This window comes from Lacerta agilis, chromosome 8, assembly GCF_009819535.1.
Source record: "Lacerta agilis isolate rLacAgi1 chromosome 8, rLacAgi1.pri, whole genome shotgun sequence".
NCBI lineage: Eukaryota > Metazoa > Chordata > Lepidosauria > Squamata > Lacertidae > Lacerta > Lacerta agilis.
In genome coordinates, this window is record NC_046319.1 from 62,083,053 (window position 1) to 62,101,859 (window position 18,807).

At 46.3% G+C, this 18,807-nt stretch overlaps 1 protein-coding gene across 1 annotated transcript; it reads right to left on the bottom strand.

Moving 5' to 3' along the window:
* Positions 1-238: 238 nt before the first annotated feature.
* On the bottom strand, positions 239-8,057 carry LOC117051470 (trophoblast glycoprotein-like). The gene is made up of 3 exons (XM_033157870.1): positions 7,864-8,057; positions 4,066-4,376; positions 239-1,493 (listed from the first exon to the last, which is right to left on the bottom strand). The coding sequence occupies exons 2-3, from the start codon at positions 4,341-4,343 to the stop codon at positions 656-658; spliced, it is 1,116 nt and encodes a 371-aa protein (XP_033013761.1). The 5' UTR covers positions 4,344-4,376; positions 7,864-8,057; the 3' UTR covers positions 239-655.
* Between the last annotated feature and the right edge of the window lie 10,750 nt (positions 8,058-18,807).

Sequence of the window (18,807 nt, forward strand, 5' to 3'; positions counted from 1 at the left end):
TTCCAACTATATGATTCTAAGCTAGTCTTCCCTCAAGCATGCTTATTCCTAGCATGTTGGAGGTTTGGAGCCTTTGACCAAGCATACCACCATAGCATTCCCCCATGTGTCCTCAGAAGCAGTGCAGTCTCAGAGAGGTCCTTTACGAAGACCAAAGTTATTTGGCCATGTCTGACATATGCACCACACCATCCCATGGACCTGTTGCTCAATAAGCAAGACAGACAGATCCTGTTCAAATGGGACAAAAATAGACTCCCCAGAATATTTAAGACTCAACAGGATAAGATTCCAGACTCCTCCTCCAGGAGGCTAAACGTTTTGGTGACGGCACATCCCATCAGAATGGTGAAATTTTCTTTCAGTTCTCTGCAGAGCTGGCTCCTAGAACTGCAATATGCTCTTCCTTTTGAGTTTCAAATTAGCCAAACCACCTGCAGAATGTTAAGGATGAATGTAAAAGGAGGCTCTTTGAGATCACAATCAGAGTTTTAATCCACAGGTCCCTCCATCTTAATTGGCTTGGGTTTTCAACGGCAGAGAAGGCATTTCTAAATGGCCCACTTCCAAAAACTATGGGTGCCATCAGTTCAGGGTCCCTGATAGACACAGCAAAGGAACATTGGAAAGCCCCCCCCCCAAGTTATCAACAGCATTATACATCCAGTGCCGAAACCTGCGTGATGTGGCGATTAGAGTCTATTTCGTAGCGATACTGATACTCCTCCATCAGATTCTGGCAGGTATCCCTCATGCTGTTCATCCATGTCTTGATACCCTTACGGTTCAAGTAAAGCACAAAGAGGAAGATGACACCAATGACCCCTAGGACTGCACCTAAAGCGGTGTAGGATGTCTGAAGAACATTTTCACCATGCTGGCTGGTGTGGCACTCCAGATCTGCCCCAGCCAATTCCATCAGGGAGGCATTTTTCAGTTCCTGTGGGAAGGCACAAGCTAACTTCTCCACATCCACCACCAGCCGGCTCTGGTTCAGCCAGTTCACCAGGTCTTCTATGTCACAGTTGCATACAAACGGGTTGTCCTTCAGGAAGAGGCGGAGGTGCGATTGCCTCCTGAGGGCAGACAATGCTTCCCTCCTCAGGGTCTTGAAGGAATTTGAGGTCAAATCAAGGTACTTAAGATCAAGGCCAACAAAGGTGGAGTTCTTTATGTCCACCAAGGAATTATTCCTCAAGTCTAAATGCTCAAGCTTGGAGAGGGTGGAGAACATGCCGCGTGGCAAGTAGACAATTTCATTGCTGGGGAGTTCCAGCCTGGAGAGGTTCTGGAAGCCCCCCTGGGCCAGGGCATTTGCTACAGGGCGGATGGCAGAGGAGTTGCATAGCGAGTGGCTGAGGTTCAGCTCTCGGATGGAGTTGTTCCTAGCACTGAAAGCATTGGGGTGGATGGCAGCCAAAAGATTATGACTCAGGTCCAAGTAACGCAGGCTCTGGAGAGTAGAGAAGGCCTGTGACTCTATGGTGTTAATCCTGGAGAGAGAGAGGAAAGACCAAACCTAAATCATTCTGTAATAACTTCTCAATGATAACACTCTGAGGACCAGTGTAAAATGAGCTGCTAAGCTCTCTACCTTGCTGGGGGGGGGGGCAAGCAAGGTAGCCTGTATAGGGAAGTTTTTACTGTTTTACTGTGCTCAACATGTTTAATTTATTGGAAGCTGTCTAGAGTGGCTGAGGCAACCCAGTCAGATGGGTGGCATATAACTAATGAATTATTATTATTATTATTGTTGTTGTTGTTGTTGTTGTTGTTAATTGGTGCACCAGTTCTGGAATGCTCTTGCAAGATCTCACAGAACCATCTGACTTCCGATGAGATCTTGGGTAGGTATTCTTAGCTTTCCAGAGCTGGTGAGCTAGATGTGATTCAACTGCCAAAGATATTTTAAACAATTCACTTTGGAAAAATTTTGGTTGAGATATCTCGCTGTGCCTCATTTCAAAGTGAAGCGAGAATTGCGGACTGCATCACCTTATACAGCAAAGTGAAGATGGTATCATATATTAGTGATCTGTCACATTAAAAACTCATTGCATGTAGAAAAGTGGATCAACAGAAACATAGATTGAGCAGATGGGCATTCCCTTTATTTCTTGGCCCGAGTCTTCTCTTTTAATGGGATTGTTTTAGTGCATATTTTAATGATAGATGTTTATATTTTAACAGGATCACTTTACTGTGTACTTTAATTGTTTTATTTCGATGATGGATGTTCCTACTTCATTGCTTGTGTTTGGTTTTTATACTTCTATACCAGTTATAACCCTATTTTGGTATTAAGTGGCAAATCAGGAGGTGAGGCCTTTGTGGTGGTGGTTCTACTAGGAGCTGCCTGGATGGCAATGATGCATGACAGGGCCTTTTCAGTGGTGGCTCCCCAATACAGAATGCCCTTCCTGGTGCAGTGCATCTGTCTCCTACATTAATTGCCTTTCATGAGGTTAAAAACCGGAAGGTCCAGTTTCTGGCAACCTTGAAATCACTGGTTGAGAGAATGCTTTTAAACAGTTTTTAGGGTGCTTTTGAAAATGTTTTTATTAGTAATGTGTTTGCTGCCTGGGCTTCTTTGGGAGAAAGAGTAGGATATAAACTGAAAAGTAATAATAACGTTCCTGAGTGATGTTGGTTCTCAGTTCCACAGGAGAGTCCTATGAAAGAGTCCGTTATCCTTTAAAAAAAGGCTCATTTCCATGGCCCCTTTACACTCAGACCTAAGCTTTTTGCAGGCACTACAGTTATCCCAGCCAGCCTCCTGGGTGGTTGCAGAGGCCTCGTGCCTCTGATACAAAGACCTCAGAAGTCAGTGAGTTTGGTTGCCCCTTATACTCCCTGCCACCAATGAAAAGGAGACAGGGCACCAGAGCATCAGTCTAGAGCTTTAATTGCAGTCTTCGACAAGTGTGTTGCCATGGTAATGCCTGTTATCTCCAAAGCAAAGGTGGCAGGACATGCAAGCACAGACCAGGGAACACTGACTCCGGGTGAACGCTACCGAAGACTGCAACGGATACTCTATTTTTCCTGTCCTGAATCTCTCAACATTCAGCTTCACTGGATGACCCTGGGTTCTAGTATTATGGGAGGAGAGATACTTCTCATGATACTGGTCTATTCAAAATCAGCAGTGCAATCTTACACAAGTCTACTCAGAAGTAAGCCCCAGTGACTTCAATGGGGCACACCCCTGGTCAGGGGATATATGGGCATCACATTTGAATAAGAACGGAAGCAATAGTAGTAAATCAAAAGCCATTTTTTTATTTTTAGGTGGTGTGTGTGTGTGTGTGTGTGTGTGTATACAAGGTGCTGTGGTGGAAGAAGCTGTTGTGAGAGAAGGTAGAATACCTTTTCTGAGACAACATCTACATATTTATATATTTGTATTAAAAGCTCTCTCACTCAGTGGCCCCACCTGCTTTATACATTATAAACATTTACAGCTCACAGAGCTAAATTTCCCAGAGGTCCTTGGGAAGAGGGGTTGATTTCATAAGCCACTCTGGGAATTGCAGCTCCGTGTGGGGAGATGGGGCATCGTAACAACTCCACATCCTTAACAAACTACACCCCCCAGAATTCTTTGAGGGAAGCCATGACAGTTTAAAATTACCATAAACACAGTGGTGGAAGAGCTTGGGCTCTAAATGCCACCCACACTAGGCAACTCTCTGTGTGGCCTTCCGAACTCTCCCTGGGCCACACCCCTCCCTAGGCCTATTTCATGCCCTCTGTTGAGTTCCTTAATTTCAAACACAGTATGAACTCCATTGCCTTCTAAAAAAGTGGGTAGGGGAAGTTCAGCAGTTGAGAATCTGCTTTGCATGCAGAAGGTCCTAGTTCTCTATCCCCGGTATCTCCTGACAGAGCTGGGAGAGAACCCTATCTGAAACCCTGGAGAACTGCCAGTCAGTGCAGACAAGGTGGGCCTATGGTCTGATTCGGTATATGGTAGCTTCTTACGTTCCTGTATGTGTGTGTGTGTCCCCTCCTCTGGTTCCACTTTCTTTTGAGCATTGCTCCCCAGCTTCTAGCGAGCTTTACCTATTGCCGGCCAGAGAGAGCGTGACCAAATTTGGTAGCCCCTTGAAATCCTGGCTGCCGATGTGGGCGATCTGGTTGCCGGTTATGAAGAGGTTGCGGGTATATCCAGGAATGCCAGCTGGGATGGAAGTCAGCTCTTTCTGGACACACTTCACAGTGCGGGCCGGTTCTGAGCACTCGCAAGGGACTGGGCACAGCTGGCCGGAGAGAGGGGCAACAAGGAGGAAGAGGAGCTCCCAAGCGCCCAGAATGGCACTGAGAGGGTCCCGAGGGGTCATTTCCAACACAACTCCAATTGCGAATGATCCTGGCTGGTGATGAAGGAAAGAGGTAATTATTAGAACACGGCAATTTGCTTAGAGAGAAATAAAATCTGCCTAGTAACTTTACCCCACAAGAGCAAAATGGGCAGAAACAGATGAGTGTGCCAGTGTAGTACAGTGGTCAGAGAGCAGGATTTAAACCAGGCAAACCAGAATTCAGATCCTCACTCTTACAAAGCTCACCTTCCCATTTAAAGGGCTGTATGTAGTTCAGTGGTAGAGTGTTATGTTTTCTATGCAGAAGGTCCCAGGTTCAACCCCTGGGATCTTCAGGTAGGGCTGGGAGCATTCTCTGAAACCCCGAAGAGCAGCTGCCAGCCAGCAGAGACGATACTGAGCTCCATAGACCAATGGCCTGAGCTGGCATTAAGGCAGCCTCCTGTGTTCCTACCTCACAGGGTTGCCATAAGGAGAGAGAAAAGGAAGGTCAGTGTATGCCACCCTGAACTATTTGGAGAGAGGACAATATAGATTTAGAATGCAAGGATTACAAATCAGTTACCATCCCTAGGACAATGTTCACAATCTCTTAACATGGATTACCATATAGTTATACAAGCATTATGCAGCACTTCATGTAAGCCTGCTCTGGGTTCTTTTTTAGGATTTGGGTGGTTAAAACACTAAAGTTGCCAAACCAGTTCAAACCAGTCGCTCAGCTTGTCAGTTCTGAGAACCACAGGTTCATCAGTAATGGCTACAGAGATGCCAAACGATCCAACAATGTTAGCAAAGAGGATGAACTTCTGGGTGTACAAACTGGACACATTATCCCTGGGGAGCCTCAACCTGGAGGACAGTACCGGCTTCAGCGAATGAAGCCCACCTGAGCCATTCCATCCTCAAAAGTCTCTTAAGTGCCACCTTGGAAACAGCACCATTTCATTTCTATCAGAGCAGCTGGTTAAGGCAGAAATCCAAACAAACATTGACTCTGTTTTGTTAATTGTTAACAGCCTGCCTACCTACCTACCTAACCTACCTACCTACCTTCCTTCCACAGAGCTCAAGGTGGCAGAGATGAAGTTCCCAACTGACGTTCCAACCCAACCAAGGACTACTTAGCACTAGAAAGGTTGCCATATCAAACTATCTCCTGGGGCTCAGCACTGCATGTTCAAGAGTCTTCTTATATATGACCACAGTCATCCTTACAATAACCCTGTAAGGTAGGTCAGCATTATTATTTACATATATGTAAACAGTTTTAACTGAGTTTAATACTGTATTCTTCAGTTGCTGCAACTCAGTCTGCAACCTCATGGTGAAAGGCAGGTAAGAAATCAATAATATTATTGACAAATGTGGGAACTGAGGCTAAGAGATCTAATAGGGACCACTGATCAGTAGAACAGTATATGCTTTACATGCAGAATGTTCAGGTTAAAAGGATCACAGGTGGCGGGAAAGACCCCTGCCCAGGACCCTGGAGAAATGCTGCCAGATAGAGCAGGCAGTACTGGGCCAGTTGGACAAACAGTCTGGCCTGGCATAAGGCATATTCGTATGCCCTTAGGCCATGTATGAGCATTGGTGAGGTGGGGAGGATAGAAACATGAGAAGCTGCCTCATTGGGAGTCAGACCTTTGATCCATTTAGCTCATTACTGTCTACACTGATGTGCAGCAGCTCTCCAGGGTTTCAGGAAGTCTCTCCTAGTCCCGTCTGAAGATGCCAGGGATTGAACCTGCAACCTTCTGCACTGAGCTATGTATGACCCATCCCCTCGCTGACACGCTGCTCTGCTCCTTTGAAGAGCCGCACAATGGAGGAAGGTACTCTTCCTGATCTTCTGCCTAGCCTAGGGGACATGGAGTAGGCCAATATCCATGGCACACTGCTTGTGTTTGGACTAGATCAGCAAGGCCAAAAGTCATCTGGGCGGCCCAGGAACTCCACACTCACACTGCCCAGGCCTGCGAAATAGGGAGGTCACTTTGATGCTGCTAACACAGTGATTTGACTTCACTTCCTGAAGGCACTCTATTGCCTCTTGAGACAGGTGGATTCCAACAACCATTAGAGGACATAGAGGAACATACATAGGAAGAGAGAAAGCTGTCTTATACTGACTAGGTCAGATCACTGGTCCATCTAGTTCAGTACTGCCCACACTGACAGGCAGCAGCTCTCCGGGGTTTCAGATGGGGAGATTCTACAAGCCCTACCTGGAGATGCAAGGAATTGGACCTGGACATTCTGCATGTAAAGCAGATACTCTATCACTTACTGTGTTCATGGTAGAGGTGCAGTTTGAACTGGAGACTTTCTGATTCACAGTGCAATGTTATCTCTGCAGTGGGCACCATGCTGAGACTCTTGGTCTGCCCAGAAGCAAGCTCAATAGGTTAAAAAAGTGAGGTTACGTTTTTATCATTCTTCAATAATAACCCTGACTGTCAATGTGGCAGGCTGGTGAAAGAAGCTTATGAGGACCGCATTAAACATTTTTGAAGGCTCAAAACTCCAGGTCACAGTTACGCATCAAAGCACCGCTCATCGACTCCTAGTTTCTAAGGCCTTCCTTTGTGCACAAGCACAAACACGCACATGCATGCCCATCACCCAAATACCACATACCCACCTTCTTTAGTCAATATCCAACCTGGTCTTAACATATCTTGGAGCAAAAGGGAAACAAGATGCTCAGGTTCTATCTAAGGTGGCAGAATGGCATGTACCACTTTGGACAAGAGGTGGGGGCAACCACTCTGGAATGCTCTGCAGGGTGGGCTTTGAAAACAAGCAAACCAATAAAATTTCCCTGCAAGTAAAAAATTAGCTCAACGGGGAGAAGGGGGAGTTAAAAATATTTCTTCCTGCCATGTTAACTTTTAATGAACCATTTTAATGGTTCAGTCCCTACTCTCTGATGAAGCTAAGCAAGTCGGGGGTCTAGTCTGTGCCTGGATGAGAGACCAATTGGAAAGCAGATGCTCTGCATGGAAGAAAGGTAGCAACCAAGTGTAAGTAAATAAATAAATTAGATGATAGATAGATGATAGATAGATAGATAGATAGATAGATAGATAGATAGAAGAATCATTACACAGTTCATGCTACACCGTCAGGATTCTAACATGCCAGTTCTACTGCAAGACGAGATCTTGACCCCTTGGAGCCAGTCCACACATCGCAACATAATGAACTTTTGTTTTTATTCATTCATTTAATTAGATGTATATACCACTTAATTATCACAACTTCTAAGCGCTTGACATAGAACAATAAGACCATATATTAAAAATACTAAAATCAAATGCTAAAAACAATCCCTCCCAACCCTCTCTCACAGAGACACACCTCTGCCCTGTTGCATTTGCCTCTCACCCCACAGAATCCTGGCCAAACGGCAATGGGAGGTGGGGGTGGGATGCCTACTATACGGAGACACTGCCAGCCTGCCCCCCACCCCAGGGTCCTCCCATCAACAAATGCTAAAAATTAACCACCATCTCCTCCAAAGTAGACACACCTTCTCTCCCTCCGACCTGGCTCTGATGCTTTTCTTCTTCTTGCAAAGAAAAGAAAGATGATGCAAACTTGTTGGAGAGCAGGATCCGTGTTGTTTCCCTCTACCTTCCCAAAGCCAAAGGTCTCTCTGCTTCCCAGGCTGAGATCTCCAGGCTACACAATGGGATGAAATAAATTCAAAGGCAAAATCGGAGGCGGGGCTTGCTGGGGGAGGGGGACCAGCCTCCCTTTCCCAGCTCCCATCCACTGCCTTAAAGGTATAGGAGCCCCCAGAAGGCAGCAAGCTCGCCCATCTCTTCCATTGCTTCCTTTGCCCCAGGGTCAGTGGGGAATATCGGCTCACTCAGAAGGAGGGGACGAGCTTCCCCAAGATGGCAAAAGCAGGGCGGGATCTTGTGGTGCTTGGGATAAAATTGGGAGAACTATGTACACCACCTCGAGCTCCTTGAAGGAATGGAGGGAAATAAATGTAAAAATGTAAATATTTTAAAAAGCAACTCTTCTAGACTGGGGGTTGGGTTGGAGGAGTTCTGCAACATATTGTTGGCACAATCATAGTGCATTTGTGGTGGATTTATACTGGAGCATCCACACAGCATTCTTCTTTATTAGTTGTCCTACAATGCTGTGCCTGTTGCAGCATTACAGTGGTACCTCGGGTTACATACACTTCAGGTTACATACGTTTCAGGTTACAGACTCCGCTAACCCAGAAATAACGCTTCAGGTTAAGAACTTTGCTTCAGGATAAGAAAAGAAATTGTGCTCTGGTGGTGCAGTGGCAGCGGGAGGCCCCATTAGCTAAAGTGGTGCTTCAGGTTAAGAACAGTTTCAGGTTAAGAATGGACCTCCGGAACGAATTAAGTACTTAATCAGAGGAACTACTGTATTGCCCTCTGAAAAGGCACCCTTGGGCTGTAGCTCAGCCAAAGTGGGACCACAAACACCCCTCTCAGATGGAACAGTTGCGGTATACAAAGTTACTGATTCCAGCAGACAGCTTTAAGGAGTTGCACCAGTTTGAAATAAGGCAGAACATGTGCCCTGAAAGCTTTGTGGGTGCTGGGAATTGTAGCTTTGTATGCAATAAAACTACAGTTCCCAGGATTATTTGGGTGGGGGTCTTAAATGAATGGTCCGTACATGACCTGGATTCATCCTGGTTTAGGATGGGCCCCCCAAAAGATCTCACATCACTCTTGCCATCTCAGTTGCAGCTGCCACTCTGCTTAGTGATGGATAGGTTTATGAGAACCCTCAAAGAGCTATGTCCATCCAAGCTGTCACTGGATGGCTCCAAGTACCCTTTGATCTCTCCTTATGAACAGAGGCGCCAGCCACGCACAGTAGGGCTCGAGGCAGTACTGCTCATCTTGGCTTTGTGACCTGCTGCCCCTGCAGAAGCCGGGTAGGGGTGGGAGGAAGAAAGATGGATAGCACTTTCCCAATTTCAAAGCATTTATTTGGTTTTTAAACAGCAATATGGGGAGGGGGGGGGGAAACAGCACTTCCTAATCAGATTATTCAGTCACCGCACAAAGGGGGATCTCTGCTGGAATCAAGGCAGCTGGTGGCCAGGATTCTTGTGGGGAGGTGGGGAAATAAGCAAACAGCTTGGGGAATTTAGGGGTAAACGTCTTCCTGCCCAGTGTACAGCATGAGCCTCAGGGTTTGTGACAGATCAAGGCAGATTTTGCTGGATAAACAACAGCAGAAGGAGAGAGAAGGGCTAATGAAGCAGGCAAGGCAAGCTGTAGAACTTGGCAGAGATGCAAAGACAGATTTATCCTCAGTGAAGTTCTCTTTCCAGAGAGTCGGTGTCAGTCAACTACACAACAGGTTTTCTACCAGTAAGGGCTGGTCTCTCTCCCATCTACCCATTGTAGTGTGTGCATTGAATACATATGTATATAACACAGAACACGGGGTCATCAATCCAACAAGACAGGAGTAAAGCTTGTGAATACATATAAACAGGATTTAAAACATTCATCTGATTAAAGACTTCCCCACAGTGAAATGATGCTGGCTGGCGAGATTTAGGATGTGGGGCAAGTCACCTGAGTTGGGTGTCGTTTATTTGTTTTGTTTCATTTGCATATTTGTAAATTGCTGCACATCTAGAGGATACCAGAGAGCAGACACCGTGCTCTACCAACCAGTAGGGCCAGACTTGAGTCCAGCCTTCTGCTCAGTGCAAGAATCTTGTTGATACAGAGGGGCAGGGCAGAAACCAATGTGGTTCCCTCCAGATGTTGGGACTACAACTCCCATCAACCCCAACTGGTCAGAAACAATGTCTGGGTAGGAATCACTTAAATGTCCAGGGAAATCCAGATGTATGACAGCCCATGTTGGAAGTGTGGATTTGGGAAAATTTCCTTTAAAATAGCTCAAACACCGCCCCCCCCCAAAAGCACAACAACTTTGCCAAGAAAAGCTCGACAGCTTTTGTGTCCGGATTTTCACTTTTTGAAATACGGGAACCCTCCTATGTTGGCTTCCTTGACAGATGGCTGCCCAGTGCTCAACTTCTCCTTAAATTCCTCCCACAAAATAGATTCTGTTGCCTTCCACTTTCAAACAGCTCTTACCAGATCCACTTCCTTGTCATTGCAAAATTGGTTGACTGATACCCTGTTAACAACTTGTTCAGGCACCAAGGCCCTCTTCCCCTCAAGAAGGGCAGTCCTGCTCACTTATACCTGGCATAGAGTGACTACACAAGCCTGGCATTTGACCCAATGGCCTTGCCCTTGTGGCTTGTGTGAAGAGGGGCAGGCATCACCTCTTTTTTTCCTTAAGCAAAGGCAGAGTCCTTGTTCCCTCGAGCCAAGCCACACAACCCCCCCCCCCCATCAAAAGGTGTAAGTTTGCACCTCCTGGAACAAAAGGGTCATCAAAGGGTGCATGTGTGTGTCAAAGGCATGCAAAGAGGGGAAAGCAATAATGGCAAAACCAATTCTGTCACCTCCCTGTGAAACCCACAGGATCATTATACAAATGAGGAAGGAGGGATGGGAGGCTTTGATGAAATCTATGCTTTCAACAAGCAGAAAGGCATTTTTCATTACCATCATCATCCAGGGCAGATTTGCCCTACTTTGGGGGGGGGGTCATACTGAGGCAGGGATGGAGAGCTTATACGATAAGGGAAAGCCGAGGGACCATGGGAGACTCCATTGCTGGCTCCTATATTGAGCTGAAGAACATGTGGCCCTCCAGATATCACTGAGCTACAGCTGCCATCTCCCCTTACCATAGGCCATGCAGGCAGGGGCTCATGGGAGTCTGGGGGGCCGCAAATTTCCCATCCCTCTCCTACACCTTTTAAGGACAGAGATGTTGGCCTGCTGCAGCTAAAGCAGCAAGGAGTTTCCTGGAACTTTTAATATTTTCATGGAATAATCTTTAATTAATTGGTGTTCATAGACTGCCTTTCATGGTGCCAAATCTTCTCAGGTCACTTGAGACTTGAAGACTATGTACAGTAGTCATTTCCTTGTATTTGCACGTTGTTGGCACACCAGGGGGAGGTGGCCATGTCTTCACTCAATGCACATTACCTATTTGGTTTCCCTGCACCTGCAGCACCTGAATTCCTACACTTCAGCTTAACTGATATGAACGCAGCTTAGGATTTAAAATCAGGTGGAAACTGAAGAAACCACAGATTGTGGCTAATCATGTGTAAACAGTAGTGTGTGTGTGTGTGTGTGTGTGTGTAGCCAAAGTGTTATCCTGAGCTGCAGATATTTGGTTGGGTTGGTGCTGGTGGAGGCATTGTAAACAATGAGGTTGGAAGGAAAGGAAATGCAGAAAACTACAGCCAGTGATGATTACACATTTCACGGCATTCATTCATTCACTGCTGACACAAATATCCTGCCATTGGTTAGCCAATTAACACAGGCCAGGTGATCAATGCCTATGCTGATTCAGTCCACAATAAATTACATTAAGCCTAGCATAACACAACAGAGGTACATTTCCCAGAATGGGTTAAAAACCAATCCCTCTTCCTACAGAACTCTTGGAATGGTAGCTCAGGAGAATAGGTGTCACCTAACAACTCTCAGCAAACTACAGTTCCCAGGATCCTATGGGGGAGGCTATGATACTGGTATGATGCTGCTTTAAATGTATACTGCAGGTGGGACCTTAAGCTTTTAAGGTGCCACCGGGTTCTTTTTTGTTTTAGGAGCAGACACACACCCTCAGGAATTCAGGATATTTCCCCAAAACTCAAGTCAGGGAGCAGCTTTAATAGGAGTTACGAGAACATCATAATGTGAGTCCTTGTTGTTTTGCCACCCAGTTTGCCTGATCTGTGACAAGGCCTTTTCAGTGGTGGTTCACCTAGTGAGGTGTGCCTGTTTCTATCATTAACTTTCAAGAGGAATTTGAAAACATTCTTATTTACCCAGACGTCTGGTGACTGAAGGATACTGTTCCTGGCAACCTTGAGATCATTGGCTACAGGAATGTTTCTAACTGTAAGTATCTGTTTTTAGATGTTTTAAATTGTAATTTTTTTAATGTTCTGGTCTGTTTTAAAATGGTTTGTTGTTGTTTTTGCTTTGTTTCTGTTGTTAAATTGTGTATCTGTTTGCTTCCCTGGGTTCCTTAAGGGAGGAAGTTCAGGACAGATAGAAGTTAATTAATAAGCTAGCTTTTGAGTTCTCCAGAACTTTTCATCAGTTTACGCAAAGCCATGGGTGAGGGCAGTAGATAGAAAAATATTGGCTTGATCAAGCAGCCACAAAGTCTGCATTTAGTCACGGTCTTAAAAGGCGTATAGGAGGAGATTACAGACTTAATTGGATTAGACTCAACTAGGAATTATGGAAGTTTCAGATTACACCTAGAGTTGCTGGGGAAAATAAACCCATGATGGCTATTTTAGAAAAAAGATAGAATTGTTTTTTTGTTTTGGTTTTTTTGCAGTGGGGGTGGGGAATCCTTTTTTAAAAATATAAAATCCATCACTTACCTGGACCTGCCACCACACACAGCAAAGCACACAGTGCATTTGCTATTGTAATATATATATATTTTAAATGCTTTGGATATAATTGTTAGATTTATTGCTGCTGATTGTTCATTCAATATGCTGGAAGCCACTTTTGGGAGCAATCTTGAAAAAACTAAAATGAAAGGGTTGATTAATGAGGCGAAGCCTTCCACACCATTGAACTTCACGCCAGTAACACGTCCACCCTGCTAAATTTGTGTGTGCCAGATCTGTTAAAGGCTTTGGAAAGGGGCCTGTGATGTATTTTTTTTTTTAAAGTTGGAAAACCAACTCTGAATATTCTTGCTAGCCCACATCCCTCTTCACTGAGGGCCACATTTCTTTCTGGGCAAGCTTCCAGGGGCCGCAGACTCAGTCACATCTTCCATCCAGGGAAGTAAGACGTATTAGCACACAGTTCGTCATATCACAGCCACGTAAAATGACTAGAGGTGGGTGCAGAGTGGGAACTGTGAGGGGTGTGGCCTGAAGGACAGGCAGAGAGAAATAGAGGGCCACATTCAGTCCCCAGTCCTGACGTTCCCCCCGTATCTTCTAAGTAGGGTAAAGTGGAGAATATAGGAAGCTGCCTTGGACCATGGACCTCTAGAGAAAGAGATTTGATGCGCTGATCAGGATGCAGGACTAGCAGAACTGGGTGGGCAGAAGGTAGACCAGAAGTCCGGTGGTGTATCTTTGGATGATTTCCACATAGATTGGCAAGAATTTCACACTCCCTGTTGTTTAACAATGGCAAAAAAAACCTCCCCCTCCCAAGCACTGCTCAAATGAAGGCAGCAGGAGCCAGTGAGGGAGAAAAAGGATACCTAGAGTTATTTCTTCAGTGTGTATGTGTGTGTGTGGACCGTGATCTCAGTTCTGGCCATCATGCTGCCTCCGTGCACCATCCACTGAAAGCACACACAGCTAAGAACCCTTGGGAACTGTAGTTTATTAAGGGTGCTGTGAGCTGTAGCTCTGTGCAGCACGAGCTACAGTTCCAAGAATTCTTGGTGGCAATGGGTAAGGTGCTTTAAATGTATTTTAAATGGATGGTGTGCATACGGCATCAGAAACAAAATCCTGGGATCAAAATTCCCGCTGTTCTACGTACTGGTGGGCCTCAGGAGAGAGAAAGAGAGAAACAGTAGAATTTTCAAGCCTGAAGCTGGTCTGCCTCTGGACTAGATAGTTTCTGAGCTTCTCCAAAAGCATTTTCAGTGTCTGTGAGCTAAGATTCCAGGATCCAGGTTGCTGTACAAAAGCCTGTTAGTGCATCAGGCTTCGAGATGGGCTAGGAGGGGGGCAACGCAGCCCCTGCTGCTGTCATTTCAGAAGTTCCGAATGCGCACAAGCTTAAGTGCAATTTGATATCATTTCACCAGGAAGGCCTTTGATGCTGCAGTGTGTTAAAAGGATGAGAAAAGCAACCCCTCTTTCCACCCAGCTGTGACATCGCCCTCCCCTCCAACCCCACTTCAAAGGATGCCTAGCAGCTGACCCCTGCTGTGGCATGCCTGCCTTCCTCCACAACCATCCCTCACTTTCACAGGCTTTCCTGCTGGGCGGGTTGTTTCCTTTCCTTTCTCCCCCAAGAGGCAAAGAATTCTGCTTAAGATGAGGAATGTTAATGCTGTGTTGGTAATAACGATAGGGTTTCTTTCCTTTCCTTCTCTCCCCAACCCTATTCTGGCAGCAGCAAAGGAATCTGATCTGATGCAGGAAGAGGAAGCTCCGATCCCTGTTTCTTTATGTAGAAGTTAAAGCCCTTTGTGTCCAACCAACGGGCACTATGCCCAAGCAAGCCTGCAAGGGATGGCAGGCAGGCAGTCCAACCTGATGCATATTTACTCGGATGTAAGGCCCACTGACTGGGACGCGGGTGGCGCTGTGGTCTAAACCACTGAGCCTAGGGCTTGCCAATCAGAAGGTCGGCGGTTTGAATCCCCGTGACGGGGTGAGCTTCCATTGCTCAGTCCCTGCTCCTGCCAACCTAGCAGTTCAAAAGCATGTCTAAGTGCAAGTAGATAAATAGGTACCGCTCTGACGGGAAGATAAACGGCATTTCTGTGCACTGCTCTGGTTTGCCAGAAGCAGCTTGGTTATGCTGGCCACATGACCCGGAAGCTCTATATTGGCTCCCTTGGCTAGTTAAGCAAGATGAGCGCCGCAACCCCAGAGTTGTCCGCGACTGGACCTAACAGTCAAGGATCCCTTTACCTTTACCTAAGGCCCACTGAGCCCAACAGGGCTTAATTCCAGGTTAAGTGTGCACAGGATTCCAGCCAAGCTGACCAAGCCTAGGTATACCTACTCAGAAGTAAGGTCCATTGGAACTGGTTAAGGTGGAAGGCAGGGAGGCCAACAGTAGGTGGCACCAGAGGCAATTCTAATTTTGTCCTCCCCTTCCTCCTGCAGGGTCCTATGAGGGTGAGATGGAGCCTAAGCAAGAGGAAGCTGGCAGTGTGGGCTGCCCCCCCCCCCACCGGATGCAAGTAAAAAGGCTGCCAGGTGGAGCCTGCCTAAGGGCATCTGGGATTGGTGGGCCCCATTTGTGTTCATGGACTGGCTTACACTGATTTATGGCAAGCGACATGTTTTATGCCCTTTGCTTAAAGGCAAGCGGTGAAAGCTTGGTTATTTTAGAGGGCCCTTTGAGGAACATACCAGCTGATTGCCTTTACTCGTCATGCTGCAACCGCGGTTGTGTTTTGTATGCTTTATGACTTTAAAATTGTTTATATGGCATGCTCTATTGTAGCTTTATATTGGTTTTCTTATTGCTCTTACTAGTGGGAGCTTTCAAAAAAAAAATCAACATACAGGTCAAGGGAAAGTGCACATGAGCCCTAAGAGTTTCCCCAAGCTACAGCCACCTGCTCGACACCTGACATCAGGTGTTGAGCAGGTAGCGACAAACTCCGTCATGCAGCCAATCCCCCATGCCCTGCCCTTGGGCAGCACTGAACACACTGGGGTTGCAAAGCACTTTGTGCAGCTCTTTCCAAATGCATGGCAGGCAACTGGTTGCCGGGCACTTGGGAAGATCTGTGCAAGGGGCTTTGAGAGGTAAGACAGGACAACCCACCCATCATCTGATGTCATAATGATACCAGGTGTTTGACAGGTGGGCTGTCCCAGCCATCTGTCAAGTTTCCCCACGGATACGGGGGCAGATAAGGCTCTAGTCTTCCAGACCAAAAAGGTTCTCCCATATCTGACATAAGAGATATAACATTGTAGCTAAATCATCTCTATCTAATGCAGGATTTCCCAAACTGGGGTCTCCCGCTGTTTTCAGAGTACAATTCCCATCATTCTTGACCACTGATCTTGCTATCTAGGGATGATGGGAGCTGTAGTCCAAAAACAGCTAGGGATCCAAGTTTGGGAAACACTGATCTAACCTGAGGAATAAATCAGCAATACATTTCTTTCTTTGGTTCTTCAAAAACACACTACAACTATGGGCTAAACTGGTGGCCTGTGCATCACAGATATATGGGCTTGGATCTTAAATCAAATAAACTTAAGATAAATGCATTTTTTTAAATGTTCTTGTGTCTTCCTTCCCACTGCCCCATAAGACCCCCCCCCCCCAAAGAGCCTCTCTGCAGGATTTGGGGTTAGGAGGGCTGCTTATGCGTTGCCCCCAAAAGAGAAGGGACTTGTTTGCATTAAGTTTCTGTGTGCTAATTTCTATGCATACGTGCAATTTTAGAAATCCTTTACTATAATTTAAATTGCAATTCCCTTATCGTGGTAGGAAGGACTGTGATCAGGTGACCTGTATGACATGCTGTCTAGGTGATGCAAACTGGATGGGCAACTTCAAGGCTCCTCTCCATTCTCAGCATTCTTAACTGGCGTTGGACCGGACAGCCTACCCAACAGAGGCTGGTTCTCCCAAAAGTAGGACACCAGGGGGCCACCCTGAATGTAGAATAGGGTTTGGGTCAGGGAAAATTTTGGGGGGGAGGAAAAGAAGGAGGACTCTCCTCCCATCAACTTATTTTACTTGTTTACTCCTGATCTCTCCAGGTCTTGTGCTGGCATCAGCTGAAATCTGAGTGCCAAAAAGCTTTTCGCAAGAAACAAAGCTTGAGAATATGAAGGCAAGATTCCAGAGCATATGTCACCTTCATGAGATGAAGATGAGAGGGGAAGTACAGAAATGGATAATCAACTCCATGGCTGTGTACCCCCTCCCCCCCCACCAAAAAAAAATATCAAAAAATTCTGGGAACTATATTTTGTTCGGTTTGCTGGGAATTGTAGCTCTGTGAAAGGTAACTACAGTTCACAGAATACTTGGGGTGGCAGTGCTTCTTTAATTGTATGCAGGTAAAGGTAAAGGACCCCTGGACAGTTTAGTCAAAGGCCACTGGGGTTGTGGTGCTCGTCTCGCTTTCAGGCCGAGGGAGCTGGCATTTGTCCACAGACAGTTTTCTGGGTCATGTGGGCAGCAGGACTAAACTCCTACTGGTGCATGGAGGACCGTGACGAGTGCTAGAGCGCATGGAAATGCTGTTTACCTTCCCACTGCAGCGGTACCTATTTATCTACTTGCACTGGCATGCTTTCAACCTGCTAGGTTGGCAGGAGCTGGGACAGAGCAACGGGAGCTCACCCCATTGTGCGGATTCGAACCACCGACCTTCTGATTGGCAAGCCCAAGGGGCTCAGCATGTATACAGCCCATGTCCTGTTAAGGGGGGAGAAATTGTGATGGATTTATTAGTAACCTTAAGGTTTAATCTACTTCCTGTGTCTTCAAAACTGAAAAAAATATCTGATCATCTTGTGCGCAGAATTCAGCTAACTGCAGTGGTTATGAGGGGAATGGCCATAGTTCAGTGGTGAAGCATCTGTTGGGCATGCACAATGTCCCAGGTTCAATCCTCAGCATCTCAAAGTCTGAAACTTTGGAGATGCTGCCAGTCAGTGCAGGCAATACTGAGCTAGATGGACCACTGTTTCAACTTAGTATAAGGCAGTGTCTTACGTTCCTATTACCATGTCCCAGTTTTTTAACCTTTATTTATAAAATCACTGGTAATGTCACTCACTAGCCCTTAAACAGTGACCAAAGCCCCTCACAAGAAAACAAGAAAACAATACAAGCAAATCAAACACAGTAAGTTAAACCAAGTGCAGAATAAAAGAGTCAAAAATGTAGGCAACAGCGGAGAGGAAAACTTCAAAAGCTAAAGAAGATTTAAGAAAATTTTAACAACATATTCTAAATATGCAAGGAGGGAGCTGACTAGACCTCTAAGGATGGAGTTCTACGCAACCGTGCTCCAAAGAAATTAGAACAAATGGGTGTCCTACAACTAAATTGTGCTCAGATTAGACCTATTGAAAGCTAAAATTCTGAGTTTCTTGGGAGGAGGGTAAGGTAAAGGTAAAGGGACCCCTGACCATCAGGCCCAGTCGTGTCCGACTCTGGGGTTGCGGCGCTCATCTCGCTCTGTAGGCCAAGGGAGCCAGCGTTTGTCCGCAGACAGCTTCCGGGTCATGTGGCCAGCATGACAAAGCCGCTTCTGGCAAACCAGAGCAGCGCACGGAAACGCTGTTTACCTTCCCGCTGGAGCGGTCCCTATTTATCTACTTGCACTTTGATGTGCTTTCGAACTGCTAGGTGGGCAGGAGCTGGGACCGAGCAACGGGAGCTCACCCCGTGGCAGGGATTCGAACCGCCGACCTTCTGATCAGCAAGCCCTAGACTCTGTGGTTTAACCCACAGCGCCACCTGAGAGGGAGGAGGGACTGATGGTTAAAGCACTCCGAGGGGAATGCAGTCGTGCCTTGGTTCTCGAACGCCTTGGTACTCGTACATTTTCGCTCCCGAACACCGCAAACCCGGAAGCAAGTGTTCTGGTTTGTGAACATTTTTTGGAAGCCAAGCATCCGACGCGGCTTCCGCTT